The sequence below is a fragment of the Phaenicophaeus curvirostris genome, chromosome 6 (assembly GCF_032191515.1).
Source record: "Phaenicophaeus curvirostris isolate KB17595 chromosome 6, BPBGC_Pcur_1.0, whole genome shotgun sequence".
Lineage (NCBI taxonomy): Eukaryota > Metazoa > Chordata > Aves > Cuculiformes > Cuculidae > Phaenicophaeus > Phaenicophaeus curvirostris.
The window spans coordinates 25,610,106-25,626,622 of record NC_091397.1 but is presented as its reverse complement, the minus strand read 5'-3'; the positions used below and the strand labels follow the sequence as shown (position 1 = coordinate 25,626,622).

At 40.7% G+C, this 16,517-nt stretch overlaps 1 protein-coding gene across 1 annotated transcript in view; it reads left to right on the top strand.

Moving 5' to 3' along the window:
- CALCR (calcitonin receptor) overlaps positions 1-16,273 on the top strand; it is a 67,155-nt gene extending 50,882 nt beyond the window's left edge. Inside the window, exons 11-12 of the mRNA XM_069859639.1 lie at positions 8,276-8,317; positions 15,761-16,273. Of these exons, the coding sequence (XP_069715740.1) occupies positions 8,276-8,317; positions 15,761-15,982 (264 nt within the window). The 3' untranslated portion in view covers positions 15,983-16,273. The remainder of the gene's footprint in view (positions 1-8,275; positions 8,318-15,760) is intronic.
- The last annotated feature ends 244 nt before the right edge of the window (positions 16,274-16,517 follow it).

Genomic DNA, 16,517 nt, shown 5'->3' with positions numbered 1-16,517 from the left:
AGGAAAAGCAGATTTCTAACACATTCATGAGGAGCCAATTCTTGTGTGACCCAATTCTTGTTTTCCTTACATACACAAGATAACTGGAGAAAATATTCTAATGCTTTAGTATGAAAACAGCTTAAAAAAATCCCCCCAAAAAGCCAAACCAGAAACAGTAGTGCTTTTTTCCTTAAACAAAGTGATAAATAATACTACTAAGATCTATGCAACTGGTATCTTAGATTTTGTTTTATGCTTTTTGCCCTCATCCCTTCAAGCAAGGGTAAGATACAGTGTTACGATAACCATTTTACTCCTAACACATCTTTCAAATCCTATCAGCTTGTCAGGTAATTACAAGAAGAATTTTAATGACCTTAATTAGCAGCCCTAATTATGATCATTATAGAATAATAAGTCACCAAGCTGTGGTTAAAAGGGAACTGGTAACAAACCAAATTCTTGTGAGACTGTTGTGCCAATGGATGGGATTAGGTAAGGGATAGATCCAAGGAGGAAAATTTCATCTTGAATGGGTTCTTTCTGTCCTTGTCCCAGTCATTGGGAGTGGATGTCTCTTCACAGCTTGTTGACCCCAATCACCCCGTGCCAATGCATTTTGTCCCATTTCAGCAGTGGGGACAGTGCTGGGTACACTGGCTTGGGCGTATGGTGGGGGATACCTGTGCCTCACTGCCCCTGTACCCAGAGAAGGTCACTGGGCATATGGAGCAGTGACAGCCCACCCAGAGCTGTCCCCTAGCCAGGGCAGCAATGCAGACCTCACAGAAGAGGTCTTGACACCTCTGCAGTATAACCGCAGTGTGCTTCCCACCAGCACGAAAAATTGGGCCTTTTGGGAGGTCTATTCAGTTGTCCTGCTAACTGCAGCCAACTGTGACACTCCCTTTTCTACTTAGGGTGGATTTTTAATTGTATTCTAAAATAAATTTTCTTAATCCTTTCCCAGATGTTTCTTGTATGCATATTTAAGGTCACCAGCTATGTAATCACTCCTCTGGTGCTCATTTTTTTTTCTAGGACTGATTATATAATTAGCAGATACTCTATTAGCTTGTGCAATGGCTGTGTTACCCCACTAGCTATTGTACTTTCATAAACTATGGCACAGCCTGCCTCTCCACAAACTAGTAGCAGTCTATTAGTTTTTGCATTCTGTGGCATGTCAATCATATACAAGAAGGCATTGTGGATGCAGTTATGATTTTTTTTTTTGGTGGACAATAGAATACATTCTCCATTTCTGCACTGGTTAAATGTTTAGGGTTTTTATGTCTTTTCTAGAACAGAAAGAGAGACAGTGTTTCAACAGCACATCCCTGCTTTAAGTGAACACAAAGTTTTGATGTGTTAGTTACATTGTCCTTGTACACAGAACTGGTGCAAACAAGCACTGCAGTCTATTGTAAAAATCAGAGGACTGACGAGGTGAATGAGAAAGAATTTGTTCCCACAAGAAACTGTGTAATGGTATTTCTTTCAGACAACAGTTTTCCCACTTCCAAAAACAACATGTTGAAATGCTACGTGCTAGGTTTCCTCTGCTGAAATCACTTTTGAATTACAGAAGACAGTCTGATTTTTAGTTTTCCTGCTCTTTTGCAGTGCTACCATCAATGCTCACCATTTTAAGCAGAAGGTTTTTTTCAAATATTACTAGATGAGCAATTCACTATCACTGTATGTCTACCTCCCATGTATCAGTATGTGTGTGTTTCAGCACACAGACCAGATTCTTCTCAACAGATCTGGAGAGTAGAAGTATAAATGATAAAAAAATTGAAGACTGGCTTTTGTACTGCAGATAGGAATGCATGTACTTTTCCAGCCCAGCCAGCCAGCCTTCTATGGATCCTGTAAAAATAGATTAGTATCCCCTCTCACCATCACCAATATCAGCTCTTCAGTTTCTAGACTGCGCTAAAATGAAGATTGCACCAGGGAAAAGAATGATGTTTCACCCCTTATGTGGAAGAGCTTATGCACTGAACGGACAGCCATAGGTGCATTGCTGAACGTGCAGCTACCTTATTAAAGAGAGCTTCTAATGTAGGCACCACAAAGCAAACATTTGCATTCCAGAAGAGTCAGTGAGTTGAACATTTTCCTAGATGACCTGACTTTCAAAAGCTTGTTAGATGATGCTGCACATGAAAGATTCAGTCTTCTCGGGGTGCAAAACATCACGGTACAGGATGTGCTGGCTCCTTGCACACCTCTGTCCTGAGAAGTCCCATAGTGCTGCCCAGTGAGGATGAAGTGGTACACCTGGGGAAAGACAGTGCCTTCCGCAAAGAGTGAAGGAGAAGCAACCTTAATTCCTGCCTGTAACTGCACTCAGGTCTCTGCAGCAGAGGGGACAGGAGGGATGCGGTTCATGCCTCACAAACTGCCAGGGTTGCCTGCACCTTCACTGGCCCTGGGGCTGACACTTCTACTTCCCCATCCCAGTAATCACTGAGGATCTTTCGAAGGGTCTCAAGCTACAAAGATATCAGAGTGCTGAGTTCTTATCAGAGGATCTGCTAACAGCAAGTACATCCCATTATCTCAGCTTCTGATGTTTGACATTAGTCCATAGCAGAGTCCTCACAAGAAAAAAAGAAACAGTAGAGAACTGCAATGACCCCACGATACATCAGTTAGTCCCATATGTAGACCACCCTACCAGATGCTCTCAAGCAAGACGAACACATTCTTGCTTGCAAGCTTTCTTCACCAGGTGTCCCCTCTCACCATATTCTCTCTCCAGTATCTTGTAGCTGGGTTTGTAAAAGCTATCACATTACCTAAAATGGCACTGTCAGAGAAGATTTTGCTATGGAGACCTACTTGGTGCAGTGGAGAAATAGCCCCCAAATCAGCAGCAATATGCAAGTTACTGTTCTTAATACCTTGCTGACTATGGGCCTAAATGTGTGAGTCTGCCTCTAATGAGAAAATAAAATGCTATTCAGCATAAAGAACTTGGGTTTTATTGAAAATAAAAAGGGTTTTGCTATGAAATGGAGAATAATCAAAGTTTTCTTGCTCCTCAAGTAAGATTATTTTTATGTCATGCTGTAGCTTACAAGCAGCACCCTCATGACTGCAGCACCCACCCTGCCAGGCAGAAGGATCCAGCTTACAGGGGCCACCTTTGTGTAAAGGCTTTTTTGTATCTTTTAGGCATAGTTTTGGGTCACTTATCCGTCCTGTCTCCAGCCTGTAAATTTAATTCTCTATGCAGAACAACATTAACCCTTTTTAAAGAAGCCTCTTTAAAATAGTGAGAGATTTCAGTGCATTTTAGAAGGCATTTATTCAATATATTTCTCCATCTAAAGGGAAATAAATGTCCTCTGTGATGCCAAACCAGAAACTTTTTTCCTTCTGTGTAAAGTTAAGGTCATAGGACTGCTTTTAACAACGTATGTGGGGGCGTTGTTTCCTATTCCTTTTTTTTTTTTTGCATTATTAGTAATTTCAAAACTTTCCAATATTTTGAGCCAGTAAAAGTTGAGGGAAATGTGGTTTTTTGAAAGCTTGATATTATGAAGTGCCATTTTTGTATGAAAATTTCACATATAAAATGACAGTAATGAAACCTCCAGCAGAAAAGTGGGAGAAGTAAAATATAAGCTTTGGCTTCCTTATTTTACAGCAGGTGGGCTGCTGTCTTCAGTTCTCTCATGACAATCTCCCCACCTCAGTAACAGCAGAAACTGCAGGCATGCTCTTTGCTTTGCTTATTTTTTTGAAATGAACATAAATGAACACTTTATAATATAGTCATTTACCTCAGAGATGCTGTATGAATGTGCTGTGAATTAAGATGATGAAGAATGTAATACTGTTTTTCTCAAAACTTCTTATCTTTAGTGAAATGAGAGAGATGGGAAGTATTTTATGAAGATCATAGGCACTGCTTTTTTTTTTATTTATTTATTTCCTGCCCATTCAGATTCAGAAGTGAGAAGTGAACAGACGTGGACCACAGCCCACATAAACTGATTTTTTACATTATGGTCATCTGCATAATTACATGTGCTGTCATCTTTTACCATCAATAATGAATATATCATGCCACGGCAACAGAGTATGTAATTAGGGCAGAAACTAAAGCGTGCTCAGGAGTAACAAGAATAAGCATATCTATATATGCTTTCTTGGTTTTATGGAGACATAAACTGGAAGAAAAATACTTGGATATCAGAAACCCCTGTAAATTTGCAGAATCTGCACAGGCTTTTTTTCCCCTTTCTTTTCAACTTCAGAAAATTAATGGAACTTCTCTTCAAGACACCTATGTCTTCTAGGAGAGTGAGATAAAAATTAAATCCCTGTCAAGCAAAGAATGTCTGATGAATGACTGCAATAAGGTCTCCCTGGAGTCTTCTCATCTCCAAGCTGAACAACCCTAACTCTTTCAGCCTCTCTTTACAGGGGAGGTGTTACAGCTTTTAGTTGTTTTAGTGGCCTTCCTCTGGACCCACTCTAACAGGTCCATGTCTTTCCTGTGCTGAGGGCTGTGGAGCTGGGCACAGTATTCCAGACGAAGTCTCACTAGAGCAGAGCAGAGGGGCAGAATCACCTCCCTCAACCTGCTGGCAATGCTTCTTTTGATGCAACCCAGGATACAGTTGGCGTTCTGGGCTACAAGTACACATTGTTGGCTCATGTCCAACATCTCATCCACTAAGACCCCAGGTGTTTCTCCACAGATTTGCTCTCAGTCTCTTCATCCCCCAGCCTGTATGAATACTGAGGGTTGTCCCGACCTAGGTTCAGGACCTTGCGCTTCACCTTGTTGAACCTCATGAGGTTTTCGTAAGCCCACTCCTGCACCTTGTCAAGGTCTCTCTGGATGGCATCCTGTCCCTCGGGGGTGTCAATCTCACCACTCAGCTTGGTGTCATCTGAAAACTTGCTGAGGGTGCACTTGATCCCATCATCCCATTGATGAAGATATTAAACAACACCTGTCCCAGAACAGACCCCTGAGAGATACCACGCATCACTGGTCTTCAGCTGGACATTGAGGCATTAACTACTAAAGACATTTTTTTGCGGCAGGGGGGCGTGCAAGGGAAGGGGACTTATACGCTACCTAGTTACATAAAAGGCTTCAATCCCAAAATTGTTCTTCATCTCTGCCTTCAATACTACAGCCAACATTACCCTGCTGGCAGCAGGCAGCATATCACAAGTCAGTTTAACAACTCCACACAGTGGCAAAGAGATATAATTGACATAGAAATCTCATCCTCAACAGGATTTGCATACTAAGCAAAAACCAGTAGCAGTTACAGAGAATATAGAGGACATATGACAAAGAGAAATGAGAAATAGCCTGTTGGTCTCACATGAAATTATTGACCTACAACCAGTCTATCACATGTTTTAATAGATCCACTGTGGAATTATCACCATTTCAAGCCCTTCTGACTCCAAAGAGACAAAGCTGGTGTCTGCTACTGATAAGTCTCTAGCATTACGGCTGAAGATAACAATAGTACTCTGAACTATGGGCAGCACTTTTTGTATGAAATTGAAGAAATAGAAATATAAATGTAAGAAATATAGATGATAGAGCCCAGAGGGCTGTTGCTGGTGGAAGAGAAGCAATAAGACATACATAGGACATACCAGAGAAAATAATTTCTTCAGCCAGAAGATATACAACATACATGATTTCAAAATAACAAGGAGTCATGTCACTCCAGACCAGAAGAGCAACTGAAAGGTATACAAGACATCAACACAGCTTTCTCTTTAGCTTTTCTATCAGAAGTTTTCTGGGGAAAACACTGGTTAAGGAAACTACACTCTCCAACAGAAGAATAGAGCAATCACTGGATGTAACAAAGGAATTCAAATACCATACAGAAACTGAACTGGAAAATAGCTTCACTTCAATAGTTCAGGTTCAATTTATGCCTTTAGGCAGAATTGCAGTTCACAGATTTCTCCTAAACACTCAGACTGAAGAATAGACTAAGAAAATTTTCTCTGCTTCTTTCTCTTCTCCTGCTGCTTTTCATTACTGCCATACCTCATGTTGACTGTCCATTGAGCATCTCTACACCCAGAGAGGATCAAGATCCATCTCATTTGCCATCATTGCTGACTACTGTTAGTTAAAAACACACTTTACCAAAATAACAAGACTCCTGTTGCAACTATGTATCATGCAGTTCAACAACAGATGTTTTGCAAGATCGTACAAATTAATATAGTGGATGCAAAGCAGGAGAAAATCAGTATAGGCCACCGGGAGGTGATGATATTGTTCCCCTTGCATATATTTTTTTATTTAGGAATCTGTGGTCTGACAGGTTTTGGTTAGCTTCGTGGTATTTCTCAAACCAGAGCTTACAGACAAACTGTTATGCATGGCACATTGTGTACTGGGATTTGGGGTTTTATTTTTTGGAGAACACTCACTGTTTTTTCAAAACATGAAAAGAAATTTCCTTTTTCTCACTGTCTACCCTTCCTCATCCTCACTCATGCTTTTCTATGTTCATTTTCAAGTCATATGGAATTGCAAATTCTGCACTAGAGAAGATTTATTGGAATAAAATAATTGCCAAAATTCAGGTGGTCAGCACCTCCTCAAGCCAGTCTGCGTGTCTCTAATATTTACTGTTTAAACAGTAACTGCTTATCTTACATTTGTGGGCCAAAATATACACTTGAGAGTCCAAGACATTTTATAAAGCGTTACCTACAATTAAACTGGTGATCTGCTAAATGAGGGTTCACACAAGAGATACAGCTGTAAAGCTTTTCAAAGCATCCCTTGCAAACAGAAGCTCTTATATTGCTGGTATCCCCTCAGTTTCACAAACTGCCATACATTTAGTTTATAATAATTGCTTTAAGCAACTTAAGATTAAGGCATTTGGCTCACATTATAGTGATGTTTTAATAAGAGTGAGCATGGTTGAGACATGGACTAGTGGAAGTACATGATTCTGAATGGCAGGCTCTGCACACAAGAATTTTCTTTCATATTAGTGTCACACTTTCTCACCTTGTGTTCCTGTCTTGATCCTGTTCAATCCTGCAACAGTAGCGAAATATTATCTGAACAACTGGCAATAATGAAATTAATTTTAAGCCATTTAGGGCCAAGCTGTGATCTGCAATCTCTGTTCTTTTTTTTTTTCCTGCCCCCTACCTTCTAACTCACCTGTTCTGGTGGCAGTTTTTCCCTTATACTGCCTTGTGGTGGCAGTTTTACCATTTATACTTCTTTTTGCATCCTCTCCATCCATTGTGATACCCCACATGCAAGTTCACTTATCTTCAGTTTAATTTAAAGCCTTCCAGTGGCAGCTGGATTCTCCTTGTCTGATACTTTCAACTGAGTAGCTGCACTCTGACAAATGAGTGGCAGCATGCAGAACAATTCCTTTGCCATCTCTTCTACAATGTCAGTGGCACTGTGGTACTCCACTGCAAGCAACATATCTGTCTAACTTATAGAATCATAGAATCATAGAATCACCAGGTTGGAAAAGACCCACTGGATCATCGAGTCCAACCATTCCTATCAAACAGTAAACCATGTCCCTCAGCACCTCATCCACCCGTCCCTTAAACCCCTCCAGGGAAGGTGACTCAACCCCCTCCCTGGGCAGCCTGTTTAAAGCAGTTTTGGAAAAACACACATCCTCTGTAATGTTTTCAGGTGCTTCAGGATAGGATTTCAAGTCAGGTATTGCTCAGGAGTTAAACCTTTGCATTTTTGATCAAATGCACAATCTTCTGCTGTATCTTACATACACTGGCTTGTTCTCAGTACAAAAAATTCCATAAAAATGTTTAATTTTCAGCCCTATGCCTACACTATGATGATTCTATTCTATGATTCTATTACAACAAAGGAGGTCAGCAAGCCTGGGGTTACATCGTGCCTGCCAACAGGCTGTGGTACATGGCTCAGTGCTTCTTTTCCGTCTTCAGTCTCAAGTTGTTGCAGGACGGGGTCCAGGACCGTATATACCATTTAATTTTCCTTCTCTAGGCCTTTTGTGCAAAAATAACTTCACAACCAAATCAGATAATCTATAAATGCTAGTAATATAGAAGAAAATGGTGAAACATATTGAAAAGACAAAAGCAATGTATGGTTACTCTGAAAGAGGGGGAGGTTAAATGAAGTGTCTGCGATGCAAAAGAATTGGTCCGGTGTTTTTATCTTGTATACATCAAGTGTAAATTTGGAAACAGCATGAAAACAATTTATATATTCTGATCTCTAAACGTTTTTCATTTCTCTTAGGGCTTGCTTGTGGCAACTATATTCTGCTTCTTCAATGGCGAGGTATGTATCTGAAATACAGCAAATGAACAGAACTTGAGAACTAGTCACTCTGTTGTTCATTAATGCAGAAAGGAAGCATCTCATGCTGCACACTTTGAAACCACCCAAAGTCACTTTTTATGCTCTATATAGAAGCAGCATTTTTGAAAACCTTGTACAGAGAGTGTCTTGAGTATCTCTGAGCAGTTGAATCAGGAGTGTGAGCATTGCGAAGCAAATGGCACCAAATGGAGTATAGGCATGAGAATCTTCTCCTATGATCTGCAATCTTGAGACAGACATCTAAGTAAAGAAGAAAAATGCTCTACTTCGCTTCCTGCCCAGAACAGCGGGAAGGACCACAATGCTCCATAAGAGGTAGCAGAAGGGATCTTTGGAGGTCTGTACTGGAGAGCTGTGGGCTGCCATCCCTGTAGCACTGTCAGAGCACAGAAGTCTGGAGGAGTGTGGCTACTTTCACTACTTTGAGGATTTGTGATGGCCTTTTTAAGGTCAGTGTTTGCCTTGTAGTCATTGAGAAACAAAAGCCTTTGAGGCAAAAATGTCTCCAATTCTCTTACAGCTGGATAAATATTTTATATACCTTCAGCTGGTTTTAGATCCACTTTACTACATGTTTATTTATTTTTTTTACCAAAAACATAGCTGCTTAAAATATGTCAAGAACCCTTTAAATTCCTACACTAAGCCATTTTCCAGCATGGTTAAAACAAAAATGCTTTTTCCATATATCAGGAGCATTCAACTGTAGCAAAATAAAATACAATATGTCTTAGAAAAGCTAGGAAGTCTTTTAAGATGTTAATTTTTAATCCAGAGCAAATGAATTAGATACAAAACAAGCATTTTGATGCTTATACTTGGTATGTTGTGCTGAAGGGAGATTTTTGCTCCTATTTATGCCTGTACTTATTAGAAAATAAGTACAGGCAAAATAGCAAATTCCCTGTAGTGATGTGACCACCTTGATATTTTGATAGCTACTTGAAGCAAGTTATCTTATTGATAAAGTACTCCTGGATAGTTTGCTAACTTTTGAGATGGCAGAAAGTGTTAAATTCTGCCGCCACTTGTCAACATTGCTGTACGTCTTCTTCAGGCTGACTCGCTGCATAAGTGGTCAGAGAAATGCAACAGTAGAAAAGATTAGAGGCCTCCCACTGTAATTCTGTAGTACGGTTTCCTAGTAGAATAAAAGAGAATGGCAAAATGTGAGTGGTTAATGACACCAAAACCTAATGCAAGATGATAACTGTAAAGATCACGCTACAGTAGTTCATGCTTTCATGTGTTCAATTAAATAAAGTTGGAGAGATGCAACTCTCTTTTCCTATCCTGTTTGTTTTCCCAGCATCTTCAGGCTACTACTACCTTTCTTCTTCTGCCTTGCTGTTATCACCTTCTGGCACAGTCCTCCATGTCCTGGAAACACAGAAAGAACCTGGTAGGGAGAATCTGGCTTGGAGAAAGAAGAGACCAGTTGAGCAATTTTTTAAGCCCAATAACAATGATTGCAAAGTTACCTACAGGCAGAGCTCCAGTATGTCTTCATTTGCCTCCAAACAATGTGTTACCCCAGAATTCTGGTCTTGAACATTGCCTTCTTCATTCTCCCTGGCATCACCTTCCATTCTTTTAGATTATAGCTTTAGGGTAAAAGGTCAAATACTCCATAATTCTTGAACTCTAATAAGAACATATGGACATGTGCCTAGATTAAAGGCTGCAGCAATGCCAAAAATGAGGAAAGGTAGCAAGAAAATGCACTGAAAATGGAAAGTATCTTAAAGGCTGTTTGTTTCTTAGATATGTTTGCTCAGATAGCTCTAATTATACTTCTGGCAATGCCACATTATCAGAAAAGTATATCCACCTTTACAACTCCAGTAGATCAATTTTCAAGTTACCCAATAATGAATATATTTGGAGCATCTACTTGCCAACACTATAGCAGACCGTATGTATCATTTAATTCAAAATTAGATTGGAAGATATGAATGATTTAATGGTCATATGAACTAACCTATAGTATGCAAGGCAGAAAACTAAAAGCCACATTCCAAGAATGAAAATTAGTTTGTTAAGCATTGAAATCCATTTAATTTAGAATTCAGAATAAATATATTTGTATTAAGGAAATACATCATATTCACATATGATACTTGGATATCCAGCCTCAGAGACATGTTGCACTTCGTGGACTGACTGAGCTGCTGTCAGGAAGTGGCAATAGCAGCAAGTCATTCCTTCTCTGGATCCTTCTCTAGATCCAAATTCTGAAGAGCAGCAATAGTCACCAAACCACAAGGTGCCTCTGAAAGCCTTTCGGACAGTTCTGGCAGCCCACAGAAAAATGACCTCTTCCTTGTGAAAGGCTCTGATCTGGATATCCGCTTTTGACGTTAGAAGTGTTAGTGAGACATCACTGAGGGGACACATCTGGAAAGGATAATGCCCAAGGCAAGACAAAAATTAATCTGAGAGTGAAATGTGGCTTCCCATTTTGTACTCTATTGTTCCAATAAGTAATTGCATGGATGGCTTAACTACCTCTGAGTAGCTCCAAATTGCATGTAGGATTAATGACTCCTGGGTGGAGGGGCTCATCGGAAATGTTAATCAGCATCAGGCACTGAGAATAAGCAGCTGTAGGGGGTTAGGTTTCTCAGAAATGTTGAATGTGATTTTTGTTGGTACTTGTTTACTTTTCATCATAACACTAATTTTTTAAACCGTATCTTCACAGACTTGCAGAATATTTAACATGGCCAATGGCCAGGATGCTGAGAAGCTCTCTCATTATTTTCTTACAGGAAATGTACTGGGCAATCAGGGAAGGGGTTTTTTAGAATTTACTATTAAGGTGGGCAGAGAGACAAAGATGACACCTCTGGTCATATAGACTAAAGAAAGTTTGGTACTACTCGCGTCAGCATGTTACCAATAAATATCAAGATAATTTATGTACTAGAATGGCTTTTCTGGGCCATGCCAGAAGAGAGGATGAAAAGTTTATGACTCCCTTTTCTCTAGATCCCATTTATTCCTGCAGTTACATAAGGTGCACATATGTAAGGCACAAAACCTATAGAGGAGCAGCAACAGACTAATGCTAAGATAGCATTGCGTTCTTCCAAAGGAAGTGCTGATCTGGCTGACTAAGAGAACTAAGCTGAGATAATAACCCCTAGTCTTTTTCTGCATGCAAGAGGACATAGACCAAAGCCACATTTTGATCTTCAGTCATGGCAGGAGATTGTTTCCAAAGCGCTGTATATATCTGCTGCCATAGAGTTCAAAAATATTTCTCATGAGAAAAATTCTGTGTACGGCAAGAAGATTAGTTTTAGTACCACAGGAACCTGGATACTTTAGGATTTATTTTTTCCTACTGGAATATTTAACTTCAAGTTGGAGACACATGAAGTTTATCCAGGACAAATAATTCTAAACTCACTACCACCTGACTGTTTTATAGTGCATTCATCGCCTACTACCTCACCAACCCCACTTTAGTACCATGAGCCCATCTATAGAAAGAAATGTGGAATGAGTAATAAGAAGCTGTACCGATGCATACATTCGTGTGGAAGAACACATAAACAGTGGACTTGTCTTGGACTTTTAAAATGACAGTTCTTCTTTTGCATTTCCATGTGAAGTCTGTGTCCAGCAGCACTGCAATTTGTCCAGCAACAGTGTTGCACAGATGATACAAGGTCTTCTCAATAGTCTGCTCACCACACCATACCTCCAGGCCTGAGATTACTTCTAGACTGCAAGGCTGGCCAACGGAATGGAAAGTCTGTTTGGAAAAAGTCCAGCTATGTATTTTGCATGCCAAAGAGGTTCTAATAGAGAACAGAAAAACCTTTTAAGTTTTGAAGAGTAGAATAAATAAACTTAAGCTCTTCTTTTCTTTAGACTTTACTTTTTTCCATTTGCTATCACAGCAGAAAGTATGGCAAGCATTGCCCTGACCCTCCCAGTCCCAGGAGCCTCCTTGGTCATTAATACATTATGACTGTGCATGTGATTTTCAGTAATGCTGCTCTCACATTTAAAATCCATGCCTGAACAGTTTTAGTTGGCACTGAATTATAATGATCTGAGATCCTTGGAATCATGGCAGAAATCTAGATTAACATGTTGTTTTACTCAAGTGCAGTGGCTTGTACTATCCATTATCCATTTGTGGCTGGATTTTTGTACAGGCCAGCAGTTCAGCGGGTAATAAAAACTCAGCTGCTTTGACCTCATGCTCTCACTACTCCGTGGAGCCTTTTAAACCTGATTAATGGCACTTCTAATCATCATCTGAACTGGTATGGATGTGCCTCTTCTCTCCCTGATCAGACATACAATTTAAGTGTCACTCCTTTCTGAGAAGAAAACTATAAGCTCCTCAAAGTAGGCTTTGTAAAACTCAGTGACATTGTTCTTCCCTCTTCAGTTAACCATTATTGTCTCCAGGCGTATGGTTGCCCCAGTGGCTGGTCAGACTCCAGCTCAGCTGAGAGCAGTGTGAGAGCTCATCAGAAGCTCATCGCTGTCACAGCAGCTCATGGGAGAGTGATCAAAGCCTTGGGATTGATGCAGGGGGGCAGGTGAAGGGGAGCTAGGTGAGGAACAGGAAGGCTGTAAAACCATATTCTTTCCATCTACCCTAAACACTCTGAGATTAATCTGAATGGATGAACTGCTGTGAAATGCAAACACAGCAAATACTTAGGGACAGAAGCAATGGCCAGAGATGAACAGTGGCTACAGACACTAATGACTGCAGCGGTGGTATTGGAGAAAGGGCTGCGGGCAGGCACAGGCAAGATTTCTGTACTATCCTCATTGTGCCTTGCTGTAGGTTACAGGAGCTGCTGCCCCAGTGTGATATTGGGGAAAGTCACTGACATAATCCTTCTGAAGATTTCTTCTTTCAGTTCCTCCCCGTAGCTTTTAGGGTGACTAAGCAACAATATTTATACTGTAAAAAGGCAATTTTTATACTGTAAAAAGGCAATTTTAAAATAACTAAAATCTTTACAAGGTTTATGTTGGGTAGTATTTCTGTATCATGTGTGAGAATAGAATTACTCTCTCATGCAGCAATTCTTTCTCACTAATCAAGTTTCGCTATTGTGTGATATGAGCTGGGATTGTTTAGCCTTGAGAAAAGGAGGCTGAGGGGAGATCTCATTGCTCTCTATAACTACCTGAAAGGAGGTTGTAGAGAGGAGGGTGCTGGCCTCTTCTCCCAGGTGACAGGGGACAGGATGAGAGGGAATGGCCTCAAGCTTCGCCAGGGGAGATTTAGGCTGGACATTAGGAAAAAATTTTTCACAGAAAGGGTCATTGGGCACTGGAACAGGCTACCCAGAGAGGTGGTTGATTCACCTTCCCTGGAGGTGTTTAAGACACGGATGGATGAGGTGTTGAGGGGCATGGTTTAGTGTTTGATAGGAATGGTTGGACTCGATGATCTGGTGGGTCTCTTCCAACCTGGTTATTCTATGATTCTATGATTCTATGAAACATCCCTGCATGCAGCCATTTTACCTTAAATCTAATATAGGCATAGTAAGCTTTTCTCGCAGCCCCAGCAATTAAAGTTCCATTGCAACCATAAGCCTTTTCTCTGCTTGATGTCTAATTAAGCTACATTCAGCCTTCCTCTCCTCTCCTCTCCTCTCCTCTCCTCTCCTCTCCTCTCCTCTCCTCTCCTCTCCTCTCCTCTCCTCTCCTCTCCTCTCCTCTCCTCTCCTCTCCTCTCCTCTCCTCTCCTCTCCTCTCCTCTCCTCTCCTCTCCTCTCCTCTCCTCTCCTCTCCTCTCCTCTCCTCTCCTCTCCTCTCCTCTCCTCTCCTCTCCTCTCCTCTCCTCTCCTCTCCAGAATGTGAATTGGAATTAATGTCTACAGGTGAAAAGTACTCATAACTCTTTATCTTAAGATAAGCAAGAGCAAAAAAAACCAAACCCAAGAGCTAGGATCGGAACTGGGCACATGTATAGTTTTCAGACCGGGCACATGTATAGTTTTCAGTTCATTTTAAAGGACCAGTCCATCAAACATTTCTTTAGTCAAGAAGTAGTTATACCAAAATCAGTGTAACTACTTGCATGAGTAATTATTTATAGTATCAATTCTCATACACATCTTAGATTAAAAATAAAAACCCGAAGCAACTGAAATATCCATTCTTGTCATGCTGCATAGTTGTGCTGTACACTAAGTAAGCATCTTGGATTCATAGTAATTCCTTATGAAGCTTTGTCCTTATATGATGTTAAACAGCTTTCTTGCAGGCAGCTGTGCGTGGTGAGTAGATAACATTTTACTATATACACATTAATAGAGTGACTGGGATTGTGGAGACTTGGGAAATATTAAAGTCATTCAGATTCATCTATATGAATCAAAACCATTGGTCTTCATAGAGCCTGAGAATGACTTCAGATTACTCTCTGAGCAAAAATGACAATGTCCACCTTAGCAGGAGCACAGAAACTCCAGGACACTCCCATCATCGCAATGCCTCACCTGCACCTGTCATCATCCGGAGTGGTGGTCATTTACAGCAGATAATTAGAGCAAACTCCTAGTGTTCTCACATTTTACTGGCTGAAGGAACAGAGCCAGAGTTTGCCTTCTGTCTGATTTGGGAAGGACCAAGAGAGTGTCAGCATGTCTGAACATGTAGCTAGCGAAGGGTTTCTTGTTCTCTAGCAGGACTCAACAGCTTAAGTCACATCCTAGCACCATATATAACATCACTCTTAATGTAAGTGTTGAATTAAATATTTTATTCCTAGAAGACGAGTGTCCAAAGGTTTAATTTCTCTGCTGTGCTTCTGTGTACGCTATTTTTTTGCCAGCAGAGAACCACATCTTAAATTACCAGAACAAAATCTCTGTTTAGCTGTACTAATCCGCCAACTCTTACTCTCTATAAAATTAATCTTGGCAAGCTCTTGAATTGTGCTTACCCTTGGCCATTCATGGCCAGTTTTACTGAAGGTTAAGTTTCTTCAGGGATCACAATGTGTTACCAAGGGACAAGGATCCAGCTGTAGCATCAGGTGGGTTTTAACCCCCATTTCTCCTTCCTTTTTCTTCTTCTACCGCAGCATCCTACTGTGTTGCCATGCAGCAATCTGTTCCACATTTATCTCTTATGGGAACAGCTAACCTACATCTGCTCTTCATAAGCAGCAACAACTGCAGAAACTGGAATTGCTGCCGTAGAGTAGGCAGGGAGGCAGTTGAGGCTGAGGGCTGAGCAACAGCTTCTGTTTCTTGAGCTGGGAGCAAAGATAAGGAGAGAGGCAGACTGAATCTGATGGAATTAGGCCTGGAATGTCCCTTCTCTTCCTTTTCCTTTCCTTCATATTTTAAAATTTCTACAATTACAAGGGGCTAGGTTACACCTCACTCTATGTTTATTTCACAGGTGCAAGGAGCTCTAAAAAGGCAATGGACACAGTACAAAACCCAGTGGGGCCAAAGGCGCCGAGAGCACTGTTCCACGCGATCTACCTCCTACACTGCAACATCGATCACAGAGGTCCCTGTTTATCTGTACCATCATGATTCCAACAATGAACAGTTAAATGGAAGATATATAGAGGACTCTGAAATTGTTGCACTAAAATCTGGAGAGACATCTGCCTAGCTCAGCATCAGCTATTGCAAACACATAATTTCATATTCTGCTTGTGAACAGAGTTAGGAGAAGGGTGGAAGGGTGGAAATCCACGCCATTGCAGGAGAAGACAAGACCATGTGAAAGAACACATCATATTCAAACTACATCAGCCTCTGACAGCAATGTTTTAGAGGGAGTCTGACATGCAGTTGAGAATATAATTTCTTCCTGTGTGCTGCAGCAGGTAGTGATCATGGACCTGCCCACCAGGCCATGTCATCTCCACATCTTCTGATACCAGACATATGAAGTGACCATTTGACTAGCTACAGTGTCAGGTAGCCCACAGCAAATAGGAAAGAAACAACCAATATGTTGCAATTGGAACCTTTCAGCACTTTTTGCTTTCAGAACTTTTCTTTAACACTAGATTTTGGGCTAAATTCCACAAGATTTAATTGGCTTGGAGTCCTTTACTTTCCCCTTTTAATGAGTTAATGGCTTCTTAAAAGATTTTGCACGTTGCCAGACAAATCAAACAGATGAACAGAAAAACAATCAC